At 38.7% G+C, this 18,264-nt stretch overlaps 1 protein-coding gene across 8 annotated transcripts in view; it reads left to right on the forward strand.

Annotated features, from left to right (window-relative positions):
• PTPRD (protein tyrosine phosphatase receptor type D) overlaps nt 1–18,264 on the forward strand; it is a 514,409-nt gene that overhangs the window by 449,014 nt on the left and 47,131 nt on the right. For all 8 annotated transcript variants that reach the window (XM_045840040.1, XM_045840041.1, XM_045840044.1 and 5 more), the window contains 2 exons: nt 7,056–7,175; nt 7,704–7,858. In XM_045840040.1, the coding sequence (XP_045695996.1) occupies nt 7,056–7,175; nt 7,704–7,858 (275 nt within the window). The remainder of the gene's footprint in view (nt 1–7,055; nt 7,176–7,703; nt 7,859–18,264) is intronic.

Here is an 18,264-nt window from a genome sequence, read left to right on the forward strand (position 1 = left end):
TGGAGTTTAGATGCTCTCAAGGCCAAAGGGACCAGTCTGCTATTAACTACACTGTGTTGATAGTTTAGGGAATTAGAGTATAGAGACTTGGCCAGCGGAACACTTCTGACCTCATGACCATTTGCTCTTCCTATGTCCTCCCTGGTCTTTGAATGTCACCTTGGTAAATGCCCCCCAACTGAGAGTGAGGGTAGGACAGAGACACACATTTGGCTCAGTGGCCAAGAGGGCAACTGCAGGCAAAAAGCAGCAGGGAAAAAAAAAACAAAAAAAGGAAAATCTGCTCAAACGTTTTCTTGTTTTCCTGAGATTCTTTACAGATCCTGAGGTCATTTTGGGTTAAACATTGAAGATTATAAATGAGAGCATTATTGTTTTCATTGTCGTTATCGGTTTTGGAAGGCCCAGCCTTGGCCAGTGGCAGGCTAATTCTTGGCCCTTCTGGTTTGTCAAGGTTCGGTAAGTTTAATGGAGAGCAAATGCTTTTCAAATGCCAGGTCTGTGTCCCCTTCCAAATAGAACTGGAAGTGCCAGAGGCCTTGAACATTTAATTTCTCCAACTGCAGCCCAAAGCGCTGCCGATCTAGGGCAGCAGAAACTGCTTTTCTGTAAGCAACGTCAGGAACGGCAGCACAAACATTACCTTTGGAGTCTGCGTGATATATGGGATTGTTTTTGAAAGTGTTGGATACTTAATGTAAACAGGACACGGGCAATAAAAACACTGATGCTCGTGTTGGCAACCTAAAGGGTGTTTGGGGCTTTATCTAGCAAGTTCTGTACTCTTGGTTTTCTGTTTTCAGCAGACATAGTGTCAGATGAAAGAGAAAGAATCCCACCAGTTTTCCCATTGTTTGTTAGCTTCCTGGATTTCCTACCTTTGTTCCCCATCCCACCTCCTCTGTTTAGAATAGAAGCCTACAGGTTCTGGCTTGGAACATTCTTCCTGAAGTGAATCTGAGGCATCACAGCCTAAGGGAAGAGCTGGACTGGGAGGAGGAGATAAAACTTGGTTCCTGCCCACTTTCTGCAAAGCCTCCCCTTTCTCTGAAATCATGTTTATGGCTATCCCAGGCTGGATCAGGTCATTTTTAAGTTTTGAGAAGTGTGGATTTGTCTCTATTCTCAGGCAAGGCAGATGTATGCTCAGTATAGTTGTACTGATTGTTAAAATAATGAAGTGCTATATACTGACTGGAATATAGAAATATCTTTGTATTGAAACTTTCAGCCATCTAATGGTATTGGTCAGCGGCAGTGACTCAGGTCTGTTGCCAGGCCACAGCAGCCACCAGGCAGACCCAGGCAGGAGAGGTGGCAGTGGGGCTGTGCGGGGCACCCAGCCACTGCCAGCAAGGATGGGGGCCCAGGCACAGACCCTAAGGACCCAAACCACATGGTGAGAGCTAATATCCAAGTGCCACCCAGCCACTGGAAAGGGGCATTCATGCAATTTTCCTCTGTTTACAACACATTTCCAGAAACTTGAGATAGAATGACTCTTAATTTAATGGGGGAAGTCATTGGAAAAGTCTAGTGCATCTTCTGTCTTAACTTTTGGCAGACACATTGCCGCAGTCTACTCAGGCTGCTCTGACAGAATACCATAGACTAAGTGATTTATAAACAACGGAAATCTCTTTCTCACAGCTCCACAGATCTTAAACTTCCCAGTTTAAGATCAAGGCACTGGCAGATTCAGTTTGCTGAGAGTCAACTTCCTGCTTCCTAGACAAACTGTCTACTTACTGTGTCCATGTGTGCTGAAAGGGCAAGAGAACCATCCAGGGTCTCTGTGTTGAGGCCCTAACCCAATGCCATGAGAGCTTCACTCTTTTGACCTGACTTCTCACAGGCCCCATCTTCTATTACCATCACATAGGGGATTAGTTTTCACCATATGGATTTGGGGGTCACAAGCATTCAGTCTGTGGCACTAAGAAAACAAAAAGGATCCTTATTTTTTAATTAGTAAATGCATTGGAAAGTGTTAGAATGGCTCAATGAACCAATAAGCAGTTTTATGATGGATAATTTGTTTTATTGAGAGAATAATATTTTTCAACATTATAGTTTTATTTACAAAAAGCTATTACTTAACTGATAGTCCAATTCTTTAATATCATTCTCACGTCAGGCATTCCATTGCCCTTGATCCTCCACTATATTTTGGTCAGCATAGAGCAAACGAAAAAGGGAAATACATAAAATAGAAAGTTTTGCCATTTGGCAATAGATATGGTTAAATATCAGTTGAGTGCAGAAAATGGTGCTACTGCTAGAACAAAATCATTGAGATAATTGCTGTCCTTATTGTGAAACATAAATTATTAAAACTGGTCTTAAAAACTTCCAAAAGAAATATGTTAACCTATAGAAATACACAGTTCAGCATGTAATTTTTTCTGTCTACTAACATATATTCTAACATTTATCTAAAACTTTCCTTTATTGCATTTGCCCTTATTAATAGGAGTTGATAAGTGTGTGTTAACATTTCCTCACTCCCAAAAACAACTTTGACTTGTGTGATCTAATGTCAGCATACTCCTGTCACAGGACAACCCTCTGCCTGAACTTAATCAATACTGATTTCCAGTCACTTTCAGCAGCAGTTATGGTTTCCCATGTATCATTAATTGTCTCTTCTATGTCCTTCTTTGGAAAAGTAATCTGGTCCTAGGCAGGCTGTTCAACCTACCATGTGGTACATGCATTTGGTGTCAGTGATGCTGGGACCCTTTGGAGGTCTCGTCTGGAATTTGGATGCTTTGCCACACTGCCACATTCAATAGGTCTTTATTACATTGAAATGAGGAGGCTTTATTTTCACAAACTTTTAGGCCACTTAAAAATAAGCCAACCTAGACCACAGTATAGTTGCTTATAATGTTGGCTTCCAGTTTTTGAGTGCCTGTGAACGTGCTAGGCACTTCCAAGATAAGCCACATGGGAACAAAAATGGAACCAGAAGGAATGCACTTCACTGAAGCATAGTCAGCAGACTGACTGGATCAAATCCTACCAGATATTTCCAAGTAGTAGATTTTCTTTTGAATGCATTTAAGTATGCCTTATCACTTTATCACCTTGCTTCTCATGGTTTGTCATGGAAGAGGTGAAATGAATGGATTTCAAAATGTACACTTAGCCATGGTCAATGTGTTCTTTCCATAATTATGAAGAAATGAAAGCTTACCATATAAGGGTGATCACTCTATGATAATAAAAAGAATTCTTCCCAAAATCCAGCCAGAAATCTGAACCATCTCAAGTAATTCAAGCCTCAAGGAACATTCTCAAGTGTTGCTTTAAAACCACAGCCTGCGTAGCAGGTTCTGCTCCTCTCCTCTCCCACCTTAGAATCTAGCACATTCTTTCCTCTTATCACACTGGGCCCAGGTTAATTAAGGGAGTTGTTTGGAATCTCACAACTACCTGTTTGAAAAACCAGGAGATGTAAACACATCTCTGTGATCATTAAGGCTGATGGAATAGAGGCAGACCCTGCATCTCATTTCACTTTCATGTCCCCCACACCTGCTGACACCTTGCCTTCCACCTAGAATGTCCTAAACACATATCTGCTGAGATTAATCACATACCTCTTCTTATATTTACAGTGACTTAGGTAGTTTATAACAACAACCACACAAAACCAACAATATAACCTAACTGATAATTAATAACAGCTATGACCTGTTGAATGCCTGCTTGGACTGGCCATTTTGATTCATGATTCAGTTTCATGATTTTGGAGTCTTACGGTAATGCCAGCGGGCTGGAGATGCCGTTCCCATTTTACAGATGAGGCCAATGGGTTTGGCTCCTAGAAATAGAAAAGCAGCTTACTGGTCATCCGGTGATGCTGCCCAACTTTCCATGAATCAGTCCCGAAGGCCAGTTATCATCACATCAGAATCAAACAGAAAAAATCAAAATCAGTTTTCATATTCCAGAGCTGTTGCCTTCTTATTCTTATATACTCAAAGAGGAGCCCCTACACTCCTCAACTCACACTCAGCTCTGTGTGCGTAGCCTAACAAGTACTTAGTAACACTGTCTGGAAATGCCTTTTGAGATTTCCTCCCAGGGGAAAGATAATGGGGAGAGGGGCTGTTGTCAAAGAAAACGTTTCAAAAGAGAAAAATGGAGGGAGTTCATTTGCATAAGCTAATTAGGGGGAAAAATCATTTCTATTGTTCCCTTGTGTCTCTTCTCCCTGCACCTTCAACTTGCTCTCTAATGTTGAAATCAGATATTGTTTGTTTAATGAATGGCTGAAAATGAAAGACTTAAAAAAAAGTTTGTCAGTAAATCTAAGCCCTTAAATTTGGCCCTCAGAAATCACTTGAAACCTGTGCAGGCCACTCAGAGAGTGAGGTCGGAAAAATAAGTGCCGAGGTATCTACTAATGAAGGCAGGGTGCAGAGCCATAGCTGTCCTGATAACGCTCAGCGAAACCTTCTAATCCTTCTGTGGAGGCCGTGTGTATGCATGTGCACACAAGTTAGAATATTTATTTTTTCATAAATTCTCTTTGTGAAATATTTCCTGAGAGAAAATGGCAATGTTTAAATATATTTGCTTTAAAAAATTGCTCCCACTTTTTGCAGTTGAGCTTCATTTTAGATTGTCTTTTTTGGGTAAAAAAGTAAGACTAAAGTGCATTATTTAAATTGAGTACAAAAGCATTTATTTTCCTTTCAGCTAAAAATGTTCACATCATTTATTTCTTATAGTAATGTTTTGTGGCATGTTTTTTCCCCTAAAGGAGTCAGAGTCTAAGCCAATAATAGTTGCTGTTTAAAACTTATTACTAGAAGTATGAGAATAATTAGTAAAATTTTAGTTTCTCCTACATCTTCAGTGTGGAGTGGATTTGTGGATGGAAAGAAAGTCCCTGAATAATAGTCATTTTTCCAGAGTCACTGAAAGGCTGGTGCATGGTTCTTTCCGTTATGTCCTTTATCTCACCTCACCAAAGGTCTGGGGACTACCAGTCCCTGCCTTTGGAATGTGATTGCATTGAATTTGGTTCAAGGCATTAAACTGGCCTCATGGACCATTTCGTTGCACTAACGTGCTCTTTTTGTGCCCACCACAGTGATATCTGTCCTCCTGGGATTCGATCTGTTGGCTTTGATTTGAAAGGGTTGCCCTCCGGCTGAAACCATTAAGAGATGAATTTGAGTTTCTCTTTTGATTCTTTAACTTAACGCACTGCTGGCATCATCTCAAAAGTTGAAATAAGAGGCCTCCAAAGTCACTTTTGTCCTTTCCACTGAGACATCAACTTGACATCTATTTCATGGTTGAAAACAGAACCTTTGGCTTAACTTCCGTGATTTTTTTTCTATCTGAACTGTGGCTATTTAAGTAGTGTTGACTCTATTCAGGTAGAGGCCTTGGCAAAGTCTGTCCACATGTGTCTTGGGTTTTGATGGACGGTCAGACAACACAGAGGTGCTAAATCTGTGACCATAGTACAGTAGTGTTTTTAAAGGGTTATCGTTTCCTTGTGTTGTTTCTCTTTGAGTTAGAATGTATGATAGAGTTATAACACAGGGAAGACTTTTTGTGCATCCAGGAAACATGGAAATATTTTAATAAATGCTAACAAAGACATGTTTTCCACTTTACCATCAACTATTTTTATTTGTTTTTTATGAAATAGGTGATGTTTGTGTGGTCTCACTATTGAAATAAAGGCACAAGAGTCAATCCTTGTGAATTCAACCTCTGTTAACTGTATAACTGTACATTTAAGTGTTTTTTTCTCCTTTTTCCCTATTTGAGAAATTTTAGAAGGTCCAATGCCTGGGTGGAAAGAGACTAAGTCCTTCGAGGAGCAGATGCTATATCTAGGAATCAGAAAATTACAGTATCATTCACAGCATGCTATGAATATTTATATTCAACACAAAAGCAAATAATTATCTAGTAATACTATTCACTGGACCAAAAAATTCTAGTATTTATGATAATAATGCCTCATTGTTTTGTTTAATTCCAGTGATTGTAACTTTCATATCTTTATTTTTAAGTAAAACATGTGCTTCCTAATACTAGATATTACAGTATTTCTTTACCTAGAGAAATGCATTTCAGTTGGTTTCAATTAAGAATTACTCCCATTTTTCTTTTAATCTGAGATAGAAAGGGTAAATATATTCTGATCTATGGCCCTACTAGAAAATACAGTATTCTGTGTGTCATTTTTTATTATGCTTTTTGATGCTCAAAGGACACACGCAGTAAATTTGAAGCTTATATTGCAGACCTTGAATTATTCTTTGCTTCATGTTAAGCTAATTGGGTTGAATACTTTTTATGTGCTTTTGTTCAACTCCACATAGAAATTGTAGATTATTCATCTCAAATGAACAAATTTTAAATTATTTAAACTTTGCACTGCTAGTGCATGACCCTCTGAGACTTTTTTAAAGAACAGACAGCTCTTTTTTCCTAGACATTACTGATTTAATTTGTTTTGAATACCAGTATCATTTATCTCGCATGTTAAAAAATGCTATGTTGTTTATTATACTTTGATAGATTTACAAATTATTTCTACTTTTCTTTAAACAAGCATATGTGGAAATTGTGATAGCTCAAGATGAAATAGCTTGTGCCTTTTAAACCTTGATGGATGAATGCTAACTATTTTACCATGCACTTTCAATGCCTACGTGTAATCTTCTTGATGCAATTCTTAATGTCTATCCCAGAACAAATTTGTGTTTTCTTTTCAAGTACTCTGAAGTTTCAAATACCTCTCTACTTATCTTACTCAGCAACAATCTGCAATTTATTTTTTCTCTGGTAAAATTGAATCTGTTACTGCTTAGTATTCCTACCAGCTTGAAAAATGTGGTTTATGTTGGCATCAGAGCTGTAATTTACATATATTGGGATAACAAGAATGCATGCCAGAAAAGGATCAACATGAAATGAAATGCAGAAAAGCTGTTTTCCTTCAACAGCATCTCAAAGTCAAGCTAATAGAGAAATTGATGAGCGTCTGCCCTGAATGTGCCCCTTGTTTCTTCTAGGTGAAATGTGACCAGTATTGGCCCAGCAGAGGCACAGAAACTCATGGGCTGGTCCAAGTGACACTGCTTGATACCGTGGAGCTGGCCACGTATTGTGTTCGAACCTTTGCACTTTACAAGGTTTGCCTTTTATGTTTTTACTTCCTTTCCCCCCTTTCCATTATTAAAGAAAGCTTCTTCAGAGAGATCAGATATCTTAGGGCTTTACTTAAATCTCGATTCCACTGGCAGCAGTGATGAATGAAATAATTCTTCCATTATTGCTCAGCCATTTTCTCTTTGTCGATTTATTAGTAAATATGGAACTCTGTCTCTGAGCAGAAGTTCCAGCAAATGAAGAATAGATGAAGGAGAACTAGTTTTTCCAGTAAAATATAGCAGGAGTACTCCCGATAGTCACACCTGAAAAATGTAATGTTTCTCACCTCGGAATTTTTATCTTCCTGAGCAAATATTTGTCATTTCCAAATAGCTTGGGCTTTGTATTTCGGAAGAGTGTATCTTCCCAAAGGATATCGGGTGGAGGATGGAGAGGAATTAAGATAGCACATTGTCCCATTAGCACTTCCATGTTATTATTACATGGAAGTCCTCATTACAACATGAGGCTAGGAAAACAGAATTTCAGTCGGTGCTCCTACTTCACAGAATGGTTCAAGTGAGAAGAGAGAAGTGAGACAATTCCAGTTCACCGCCTGGCCTGATCACGGTGTTCCAGAGCACCCGACCCCTTTCCTGGCTTTCCTACGGAGAGTCAAAGCCTGCAACCCTCCTGATGCAGGCCCGATGGTGGTGCACTGCAGGTGAGGATGCTGAGAACATTTTTCTCGCAGTTAGAAGGTTGGTGGGGAAATAGAACGCTAATGCAACTCCTCATTGCATATTCTCTTTCCAATTTCTTGATACTCTGGGATAGCAAATACCTTCATCAATAATACAGGTAGTCTTTTTTGGTTAAATGAGGCCTATTCTAACAATAACAGGAAAGGTTTGATATAGACGCATATACCTGACGCTGCTGTTTTATCTTTGGAGTGAAAATAGATAAGCACAAAAATTAAGTGTGCACATAGTCCTAAATATATAAATATGAAACAGAAAAGAATTGAGAAACAATCTTGTAATTACGTTTGAACTGCCGCTGAGTGGAGGGATATTCTGTCATACACCCTTGGGAGAGTTGTTGGGCGTGTTCTTGTGGGCGGGGCCAATACGGCTTTTTCACTGTTTATAAGGGAAGCACGTTTCAGAGAGAATGTCTTACTGCTTAAAGATGCCTTCTGCACATTAGTATTATCAGGTCACATATGGACAGTTCTAAAATTCTCTAAATCACCACTCAGAAATGTGTTCACACATTTTCAGTATTAAACTGATTTCTTCCAATCTCCTGAGTTCCTCTCGAGTATCATTACTAACAGATTACTAAAGGTATCAGCCACATTCCATTTATTACTGTGTAAATGTATCGTTCGTGTAACTTCATAATACTTCTTAGTAAACTGAGTAAATCAAATAGGAGAGACTCTGGCTTCTTGCACAGAAAAGTAAAATTGCAGTGTAGAAGTAAATTAAAAAGGAAAGAAAGTTTCTATCATAGACCCACTTCTATGATGATTTAATAGCATGTCTCTATTTTTACAAAAGGTAGGGATAGCAGGTAGACCAGAAAAAAGGCAATAAAATGCACTGTGCTACAGTGGCAAGGGTTAAACCATGGGCTGCAAATTTTAAACAGGATGTTTCGGTTCTCTGTTCTAGCAGTTACTTTCCCCAACAACAACAAAAAATAATAACATTACCTTATATTTATAGAGTCTTCTACAGATTTCAAACCACACCCCCATGTTGGGTCAAGAGACAAAAGAACACAAGAAAGACATAGGGTTCAGTCCCAGTGCTGATAGCAATGGAGGCGGAGGAGGCATGGCCCATGTCAACTTATCCTCCAGTTCTTGCTGCACTGTAGCCAGGACAGAGACCTTTGAGGACCTGCCACTGTGTTGCAGATTTTTGCGTGATTCTGAAATACTAGAAATTATTTTTATTAATTTGAGCAAACTCTGTTGTATCATGAAAGCCTATTTCTGGTTGTCCTGCCTGTTAGTGTCAGCAGGTGCTAGTCTGACCAGTCCATATACTCTGTTGTACATCTTTGGCGGCCTCCAAGATACACTGGGCCTGGTGACGTGGTGCCCTGTCTGGTGCGGGCCTAACCTCATTATGAAGATCCCCCATGAAATATTTTCAAATGGAGTTTGGCACAGGATAGGAAAACAGGGAGTTGGAGTTCATGGAAGAAATGTTCTCCTTATGTGCTTAATGGCAAAAATACAGTTCACATAGATGTGGTTGTATGATATATATACACATACACATGTATACATATATAAATATTTATATGTGTAAAATATATATACACATAAATATGTATGCATTTATAGATATACAATAATTAGAACAAAAATTAGGAATACCTAACTTGGAAGTCTTTACTGAAAAACAGCATTATGATATTTCATTGCATTTTGAAATAACAGCATATTTCCTCTCTCAAAATGTGCTTCTCATTTCTATAAATTAAAGTGATGTCCTATAAAATTAAGATGATAGGTAGGTAGGTAGGTAGAGAGACAGATCATTTTAAAAATACAGTTTACTCTGTGCTGATCAGAAGCAAATATAAAGCTTTATGCTGGGTACTTGTAGAGACCCAGAAATAAGTTTTCAGGCAAGTGGGAAAGATAGATAGATAGCTAAATGCCTTATTTTGAGAAAATACACACACACACACACACACACACACACACACACACACATTCCTATGTTATGTAAAATCACCTGGACTCAGCTCTGAGAGATATAGATGGCTGAGGAGAAATAGGGAAACAAAGATGAATGTGCAGAACTAATAGCTGTTGACACTTGGAAGTGCTGTGCCTGAGGCTCTGGAGAAGCTGGTATTGAGACAAACAGAAGAGTAGGTATATTTGGTGGATGAAATGTGTTAGCAACTACAAAATAATGAGGGAAAGAAGCAGCATAAACTGAGCTCTGGGAGGTGATCTGTGCTCACCCACAGATCACAGATAGGTAACCACACGTGTCTGGTGAGAAATCTCGGCCTCTTCATTTAGGAGAGGCCGTGTCCGCATTGCCAACATCAAAACTGTCACAAATCTTTGATTTAGACACCAGCACATTAAAACTCAGGACAATAATTTTTCTGACAGGGTGGCAAATTCAAGTCATTCCAGATAACAACTGCTCTTGTGGCATCCCAGACACACTAGTTTAGAAATCATCTCTAAGCAGGAAGGAACTACGCAGATAGTGGCTCTGGCCAAGTCATGAAGGCATTCTGATTGTAGTTGGCATGATCATGGCATAAATAGTCACACAGAAGGGTCTGGAATATAAACACTGTATTTTATGTTGTGATGTCCCTTATGGTGGACTTTAATTTTTTCTCTTTACTGAAGAAGTAGTAACAAACTCAAAGTAAACCCAAATGTTTTGCCCAGGAGACCCTGTGAGAGTGGAGGAGGTTTAGAAGTCTGGTGGTAGACCAAAATAAGGGGGGGGACAAAAAAAGAGAAAATTCATGTGCCTTCAATAGTTCTGTCTTGTAATAAATGTACCAGGACTAAAAGGTCATTACACATAGAAGAAATTCTAACAATAAATAATAAAGCATTAGCAAGATAGACTAATGCAACAAGCATAGACAAAATCTAGGAAGGCCATGGAGAAGGCTATAGTCTACCCCATTTCTAAAAGAGAGAAAGTCTGGTTCAACAGGTGTAGGAGGAAAGACCAATTCTAACTATCAGTCAGTTCGTGCCAAACATTTAATCTCAACATTAAGCATGTACACTTTGGAGAGATAGACTGACTGCGTAAATCTCTGGCTTATTCACTATTGGCTCTCTGCCTTTTGGAGAGTTATTTCATATATGTTAGATTCTGTTTCTTCACAGAAGGGGTAAGAATATTCATAGCAATAAGAATTTTATAAAGATTGAATGAAATGATATACATAAAGCACTTAGGACAGTGCATGGTTTTCAGAAGTGTGCAATAACATTAAATCATTAGTGTATTAATTAGTGAGTGAGTTTTAAGAGCTATATATATATATATATATTTACAGCTCTGGGAGAAAAATTCAACATGAACTTAGATCACCTATATTACTTGAGCCATATATCTTAGGAATAACCAGATGCCTTTAAATATCTAAATACTTAATGGATTTTTTAAATTTAGATATTTTCCATCAAGGTAATTCCAGCAGATTTTTCATAGTGACAGAGAACATTTTAATGCTATGAGTTAGAATCATTTAAATAATAAATCTACTCTCATGAAGACCTGAGAAATCACTGAACTCTTAAAATGATGCTGTTGAAGATACAGAGAATTAATGTTGTGGTTCTTGATGCCTTCAAGATATAGTTGGAACTTTGTGTTGTATTCATGGCCCTTTATAACCTAGGCTGACCTCACCCTTTGTGTCTAATCACTCTTTCAGCCACCTGCTGAACATTCTGAGTACTTTCACCTCTGGCTCTCAGCAAATGATGTTCATCCGCTCTGGAATCTTACCTATTCTTCTTCTCTATCTGATGATGTTCAACCCCGTTTCATAATCCAATTGAAATAGTACCTCCCTGTGTATTACAAAGGTTGCAAACTGGCCTCAGTTGGTTTTGTTGATATAGGTGGTCATTTCTTGTAAACAAATTGAACTTGAATGCCTTTAAGTTGGAATGCACTATCCAGTTTTCCAAACCCTCACCACTCCCTCATTTTACATACAGCTCAACTCATCCATTTACAGGAATTGCTTCATGTTGTGGACATTTGAGGTGAAACCCTGGAGAAAACTTTAAAGCTCATTCCTCATTCCACTTTCCACAGGAAAAATTAAATGGTCTCTTCTCTGAGATCTCTCATAAAATACTGTGTTCATGTTTAGTATTTTTAACTATGTGTGCAGATTGCATATGCCTTAAAATCTTAAAAGGTATGGACTACGGATTGTGTACACTTGTACCACGGCTCTTACATCATAGTATGTGCTCAGTAACTGCTTGCTGAAGTTTGTTGAATTCTATATGGCACTTTTGGAATTTTTACAGAGACAGTAAGATCATTTGAAGGCTAGACTATTTTTGGTTTCTGTGGGTTTTTTTTTAACATGAGACTATAGTTGTATCTCTTTATATTGGAGTATGTTTAAGAAAGTTCAATTATTTTAAATTGTCTTTATCTTTTTTATACCTATTTCTAAATCCCTTTTTCTACTACTCTGTCTCTTATGTTCTTCCCCACATGTCCCCTATTCCATGATTGTATAGGTATAGCTCCCTGCTTTTTAGCCATAATAAGAGTTGAAAGTGTTGAACTCTTAACATCAAATATACCATGTTCTCAACTGGAGAGGCCCTTTTCGGAGTGTTTTACACATGTTACTAATTTTCCCCCAATCACCTTTAGAGGTAGGAACCTCATCTCCTATTCACACAAAGAAAAAACAGAGGCCAAAAAAGGTCACCTTAATTGACTGAGCTGATGTCACTAGTGGTGACAAAGCCATTACATGCCCCAGGTCTCCTGGCCTTTACAGAGAGTATTTCACTTTTAAGGCTACCCTGGTGACGTATTCAGAAAGACACACTCCTTCCTTTCTGACCCAGCATCACATTGCCATATTCTAGCCTTTATTTCACTTTCTGTATCAGAGGTAATTGCTAGCATGTGTCTCTTTGACCTCTTAATTATTTTAACACAATCACAATAGCTACCAATTACTGAACCATTACTGTTTTCTAAGTATTACTAAACACTTTCAGTTACACTCATTAATCCACAAAACGATATATTTTAGTTGTGAGGCACAATTAAGCATAGGGAGGTCACAGGTGACTTGCTCAAGGTCAGACAACTCATAAATGTGGGCCTGTTTCAAAGCCCATGACTTGCTTACCCACCATTATTATATCCAGCTTTGACTTTTCTTGCAGAGACCAACCAGTTCCTTCCTACATGTTTGTTGACTGGATGGTTATCCAGGGGATATATACTGTTACCTCATCACAAATACCTATGTAATACATGACTAGAGATGAGCAATATTTCTTCTTATTCATAAAATTTGATTTTGAAAGAGAGAAAAGGTGAGAACTTTCAAGCTATTTACTAAGCTTAGATTTTATAGAGGTCATGTATTACATTTTCCCATATTATTTCAGTCATCCTCTTAGAAAATAAAGAAATTTCATTCCCCTTTCTCCCTGTTGAACCTAGACTTTGGGTTGTTTTATAGAAGAACTTGTGTTTTATATGGTACTAATACCAAAGGGATATGACAACTGATTTTCTCTAAGTACTTGGTCCTTGTGAAGAATGAATACTCTATTTTGCCATGTATAATGTGTACTTTTCACCCAAATTTTTGAGGGAAAAATAAGGATGTACATTATACATGGGTAGTACCAATTCCATATATATATAAATGTTTTTAATTATTGTATTTAGGCTTATGCATTAAAAGTGTAACTCTAGAAAGCAGTAACAATATCAGTATTCAAAATAATACCCTGGAATATGATAATAGGTTTTGTTTCTAAATATAAATTTAAAAAATTAAATTAAAAATTAAAACGAAATATTTTTTTTCCTGAAAGTTTGGGCCAAAAACATGGGTGCACAGCATACATGGGAGCACATTATACATGGCAATTGGGAAGAAGCTATCATTTCAGTAAGTCAGTTGTAAACCTTTGACCCATGTACCAACTCAGAGTCCTGTTACCCCTTGAGGAACAAGGGGGTATATTTTCTTCATAGGAGAGATATGTTAATTTACAAATAAATATGAAAGCAACAGATTCAAGACCTCCCTGAATCTGTCTTCTAATGAAACAGTTTCAAGAAGAGTAAACGACACCTCCTAAATGTAATTTAAATCTTGCACATCATAGAATTAAATCAGTCTTCAAAACTGGAAAAAATGGGAGCAGCAGGCCAGATCTAGATCAGTAATGCCCTGGAAGCATCAGTGGACCACTGAGCGAGGCCAGTAAAAATCAGGTGACAATTTGGGGTTGGAAAGATTCCTAAGATCTGATCTTTATAATACTGTTTGACTATATATGGGGAAGCACAACCAAGAAGCTACTTAGATCATATTTATAACAGAACCATTTATTCCTAATGCCAACCCAGTGCTGACAAAAACAGCTTTCTCAAGGTCAAAAGATTTTGGAAAGCCTTGCATATGAGCATAAAATTAAAAGATCTTGTGACCAAAGGAGCTAAAAGTGGTACAGGAAATTGGTTAATGCATTTTTAATCACTCATTCTAAATTGCATCCTTTATTCTTGTTCCATTCAAATATCTCTTTAGATCAAAGACCACAAGTATTGCCAAAGCATGTGATAGTTTTGAGATGCTGACAATTACTAACCATACACCCCTATTTTCCTTAAACCTGGGTTTCATTTTCATGTGTAAATTAAGTAATATAAGAAGCTAGCTTTCTATAGTTGAAAGACTAGATTGTTAAAAATATCTACATCTCGCCCTAGCTGGCGTAGCTCAGTGGATTGAGCGCTGGCTGCGAACCAAAGTGTCGCAGGTTCGATTCCCAGCCAGGGTACATTCCTGGGTTGCAGGCCATAACCCCCAGCAACCACACATTGATGTTTCTCTCTCTCTCTCTCTATCTCCCTCCCTTCTCTCTCTAAAAATAAATAAATAAAATCTTTTAAAAAAAATATCTACATCTCTAGATAAGAAAATGGGTGAACTATACAAATTATATCCTTAGTTATGGAAACATTTTTAAGATGAGGAGAAATAATTATACCATATGGAAACTATTATGCCAGGTTCTGTTCTTATATACCAGTAATTCTCCATAAAAACAAATTCTTAATTTGTGAATAACATAGTGGTATAAAACAGGATGCCAGGTTTGCAATATTTTTTTATCCTTACCTGAGGGCATACTTATTGGTTTTAGAGAGAGGAGAAGGGAGGGAGAAAAAGATGTGAGAGAGAATCATCGATTGTTTGCCTTTTGTAGGCACACCAACCAGGTACCAAACCCACAACCTAGGCATGTGCCCTGACCAGGAATCGAACCTGCAACACTTCAGTTTGTGGGATGATGCCCAACCAACTGAGCCATACCAGCCAGGGCTAGGTCTGAAATATTTTCATGGAACAATCTTATAAGAGAAAAATATCTTACTTCCACTGAAATAGTTTAAAAATAATTGAACCAAAGGAAACATCAAAAGGAATTGCACAACAGCCCCAGTAGGTGTAAAATGTAAAACTCAAAATGAAGAAGGTGTTTGGGTTTCTGGAGAGAGTACTCTGGCTGCCTGATAAAATGGAATATTTGTTTGAAAAGAAGCATTAGAGATCTAAAGACAATAAAGGACAAGGGAGGGCAATATTATAAGAAACGATCTCATTTCAAAGCCACATATTAGGGCTGTATCGTGAAAATCCCTTCAAGGGCAACTGAGAAACTATCGCCTTGCTATTCTAAGCCCAAGAATAGCAACCAGATCACTTTTGTATAGGAATACAAACCATTCACAGATCATCTTCCCATCACTAATTTGATCCAGTCTTTACAACAAGAGTGGTCAGTATGCATTGTTACCATCCTCATTCCATAGACAAGGAAATTGAGACCCTGAGAAATTAAGTGACTGGCTGAAGACTACTCACCCAATCTGTAATTAGTGTGCATGAGAACCCATATTTTATGATTCAGGATCTTCTCCTCTTTGTCTATATCATATTTTCATTTTCTATTTCACTGAATTTATGTTTCCAAATGAGAGCAGAACTATCCCGAGCCCACAACAGAGATGGGTCTTAGCAGAATGAAAAGCCCCTTTGGCAGCAGCATTGCATGATGGTAAAGACTATGCACCTAATATCAGCTTACTAGAGTTCGAATCCCAGCTGTATCATTTACTACATCTGTGACCTTGGGCAAATTATTTCCCCTTTCCACACCTGTGAGTTCCTGATCAGTAAAGTGGGGATAATAGCAGTATGACCTTCATAGAATCATTTATAAAGATTAAATAAGGTATGTGTAAAGTGATAACTAGCCAGGTACCTGCCACGTAGAAAGAAGTCAATATTTGTAGCTATTAATTCTTTTTATTTTTATAGTTTATGAGTATTATTTTTATCATTGTGTTGTGCCCCACATAAAATAGGTTATTTAAATTGGCTCTATTACTATCAACCAACAAAGTATACTGTCACAGTTTCTGAACTGTGAGCTTGACTTCTATGTAATTTTTTATTTAAAGAGTAGAAAATGTGTGTCTATATATGTTAGCCAGGAAGAGGTGTGGCAATTAGAATAATTAACTGTAAAGTGCATATGTACTATAGTAAATATTTCATTGCACCGAAAAAAATTCTTCACTTGAATTGACACATGGGCAGATAATTTTTGTTGTGGAGGACTGCCCTGGGCATTGTCGGGTGTTTAGCGAAATCCCTGACCTCTGCCCCCCCAGCTGCCAGTAGAACACCACTCCCGGACAGCTGTGCCACACAAAATGTCTTCAGCCATTGCCAAATGCCTCCAAAGAGCCAAAATCACCCCTTGATGCGTGGGTCACCGGCCAGCAGTGATCACAGAACGCTGTGGATGGCTCGATGAAAAACACGCGAGAAAAAACATGCACAGAGACAAACTAGTTTCTGTGGAGAAGTAGGGACGAAATGGCCAACCCCCCTAGTGGGGAGCACGCTGATTTACCATCCATACCTGCTTTTATTGAGCTCATTTTGCATAATAATTCAGGTAAAGCACAGTACTCATTACGGGGAAGTAAGGAACCATAGAAAACAAAGAACTCTGCCAGTGTATTTTGAGTTGGGGTCGAAGAGCTGTAAGACTTTGAGGAACAAACTAACTTCCTCCTTGGACCCCTTTCATTCAACTGAGAGCATTCTAAACAAAGAAGGTTTCACAGTAATTTACATATTCTTTCTTAGGCCTGATCACCTGGGGAATCCACCCTTTTCAGCACAGAGCTGCACCACCCTGTCATTGTTTCAGGCTTAGGTGGAGCACGGGAACCAAGGCAACCAAGAGATAAGGAGATTTTTCTCCCAGGCGTTGAGAGCTCAGGCTATGTCAAAGCCGAGGAGCGAGGGTCCATCACCCCCTTTTGCTGCAGCCCCCCAAGTCCTTCTTTTGGGGGGCCTCCCAAAGTGATCATGCCTGTCTTAGGTCGTTCCCCTCTTGGGGAATCTTACCTGTCTTTGGCTAACCGACCAAGCTTTTTGGGGTTCAGTTATGAATAAAGAAGCATAAGCAGCATTCCTGCCAGGGAGATAAGCTTTTGTCTCCTTGCTGGCTTACGGTTCCAAGGGCGTTCCCTTAGCCTTAGCCTAGGTGGAGGTTTCAGCTTCTGATACCAGTCAGGGCGGTTCCCAACAACCCCTGGTTAAGAACCACTGTGATATGGCAACAAAGCTGGCTTTTGATTGTGGCAGAAAGTGTGCATCCAAATAAGAGCCCACCTCAAAGTTTTAAACATAAAAACACCTCTCTGAAGGGCATACTTTTTTAAACATTTGGAGAACTTCCCAGTGAGACTTACCTTAAGGATTACTTTTTAAAGCATGTAGAGAATTTGGCTCATTACTCAGAAAATCATCCAAAACTGTTCCCTATCTTGATCCCAAACCAAAGACTTAAGTCTAGATGCCTTTTGGCACCTAAAAAAATTGCATAAATAAATCTCCCTTCAAAGACAAAGATGTGCCACATTAGGGAATTCAAAAGAACAGGCAAGGCTCTTACCTCGGCTGCCAAATAGGAGTTCCAACCACACTCCTGCACCGCGGCAGCATTGCTGCAGTGCACCTGCAGCCTCCCAGATGGCGACTTTCGAGGGCCATGCTCCGTGGGGCTGGTAAGTGCTAGTCTTTTTTGCCGAGGTATCAGTTACATTGCATTGTATTCATGCTTGGCGTGAGTGTCCAGCATCCTGGCACTTCCAAACAATAAGCCGTAGGGGTGCCCTTAAGTGCCATTATGACTTAGTGACTATGCCCTTTTCAGTATTTAGTGGAGGCCATAGATGAAAGGTCATGTGAATGGAAGAAAAGTGGGTCATGTCAGATCCCCCTGCCCAAATTTGCACA

The sequence above is a fragment of the Phyllostomus hastatus genome, unplaced genomic scaffold (genome assembly GCF_019186645.2).
Source record: "Phyllostomus hastatus isolate PE091 unplaced genomic scaffold, TTU_PhHast_1.1 phas_contig_34, whole genome shotgun sequence".
NCBI classification, from domain to species: Eukaryota; Metazoa; Chordata; class Mammalia; order Chiroptera; family Phyllostomidae; genus Phyllostomus; species Phyllostomus hastatus.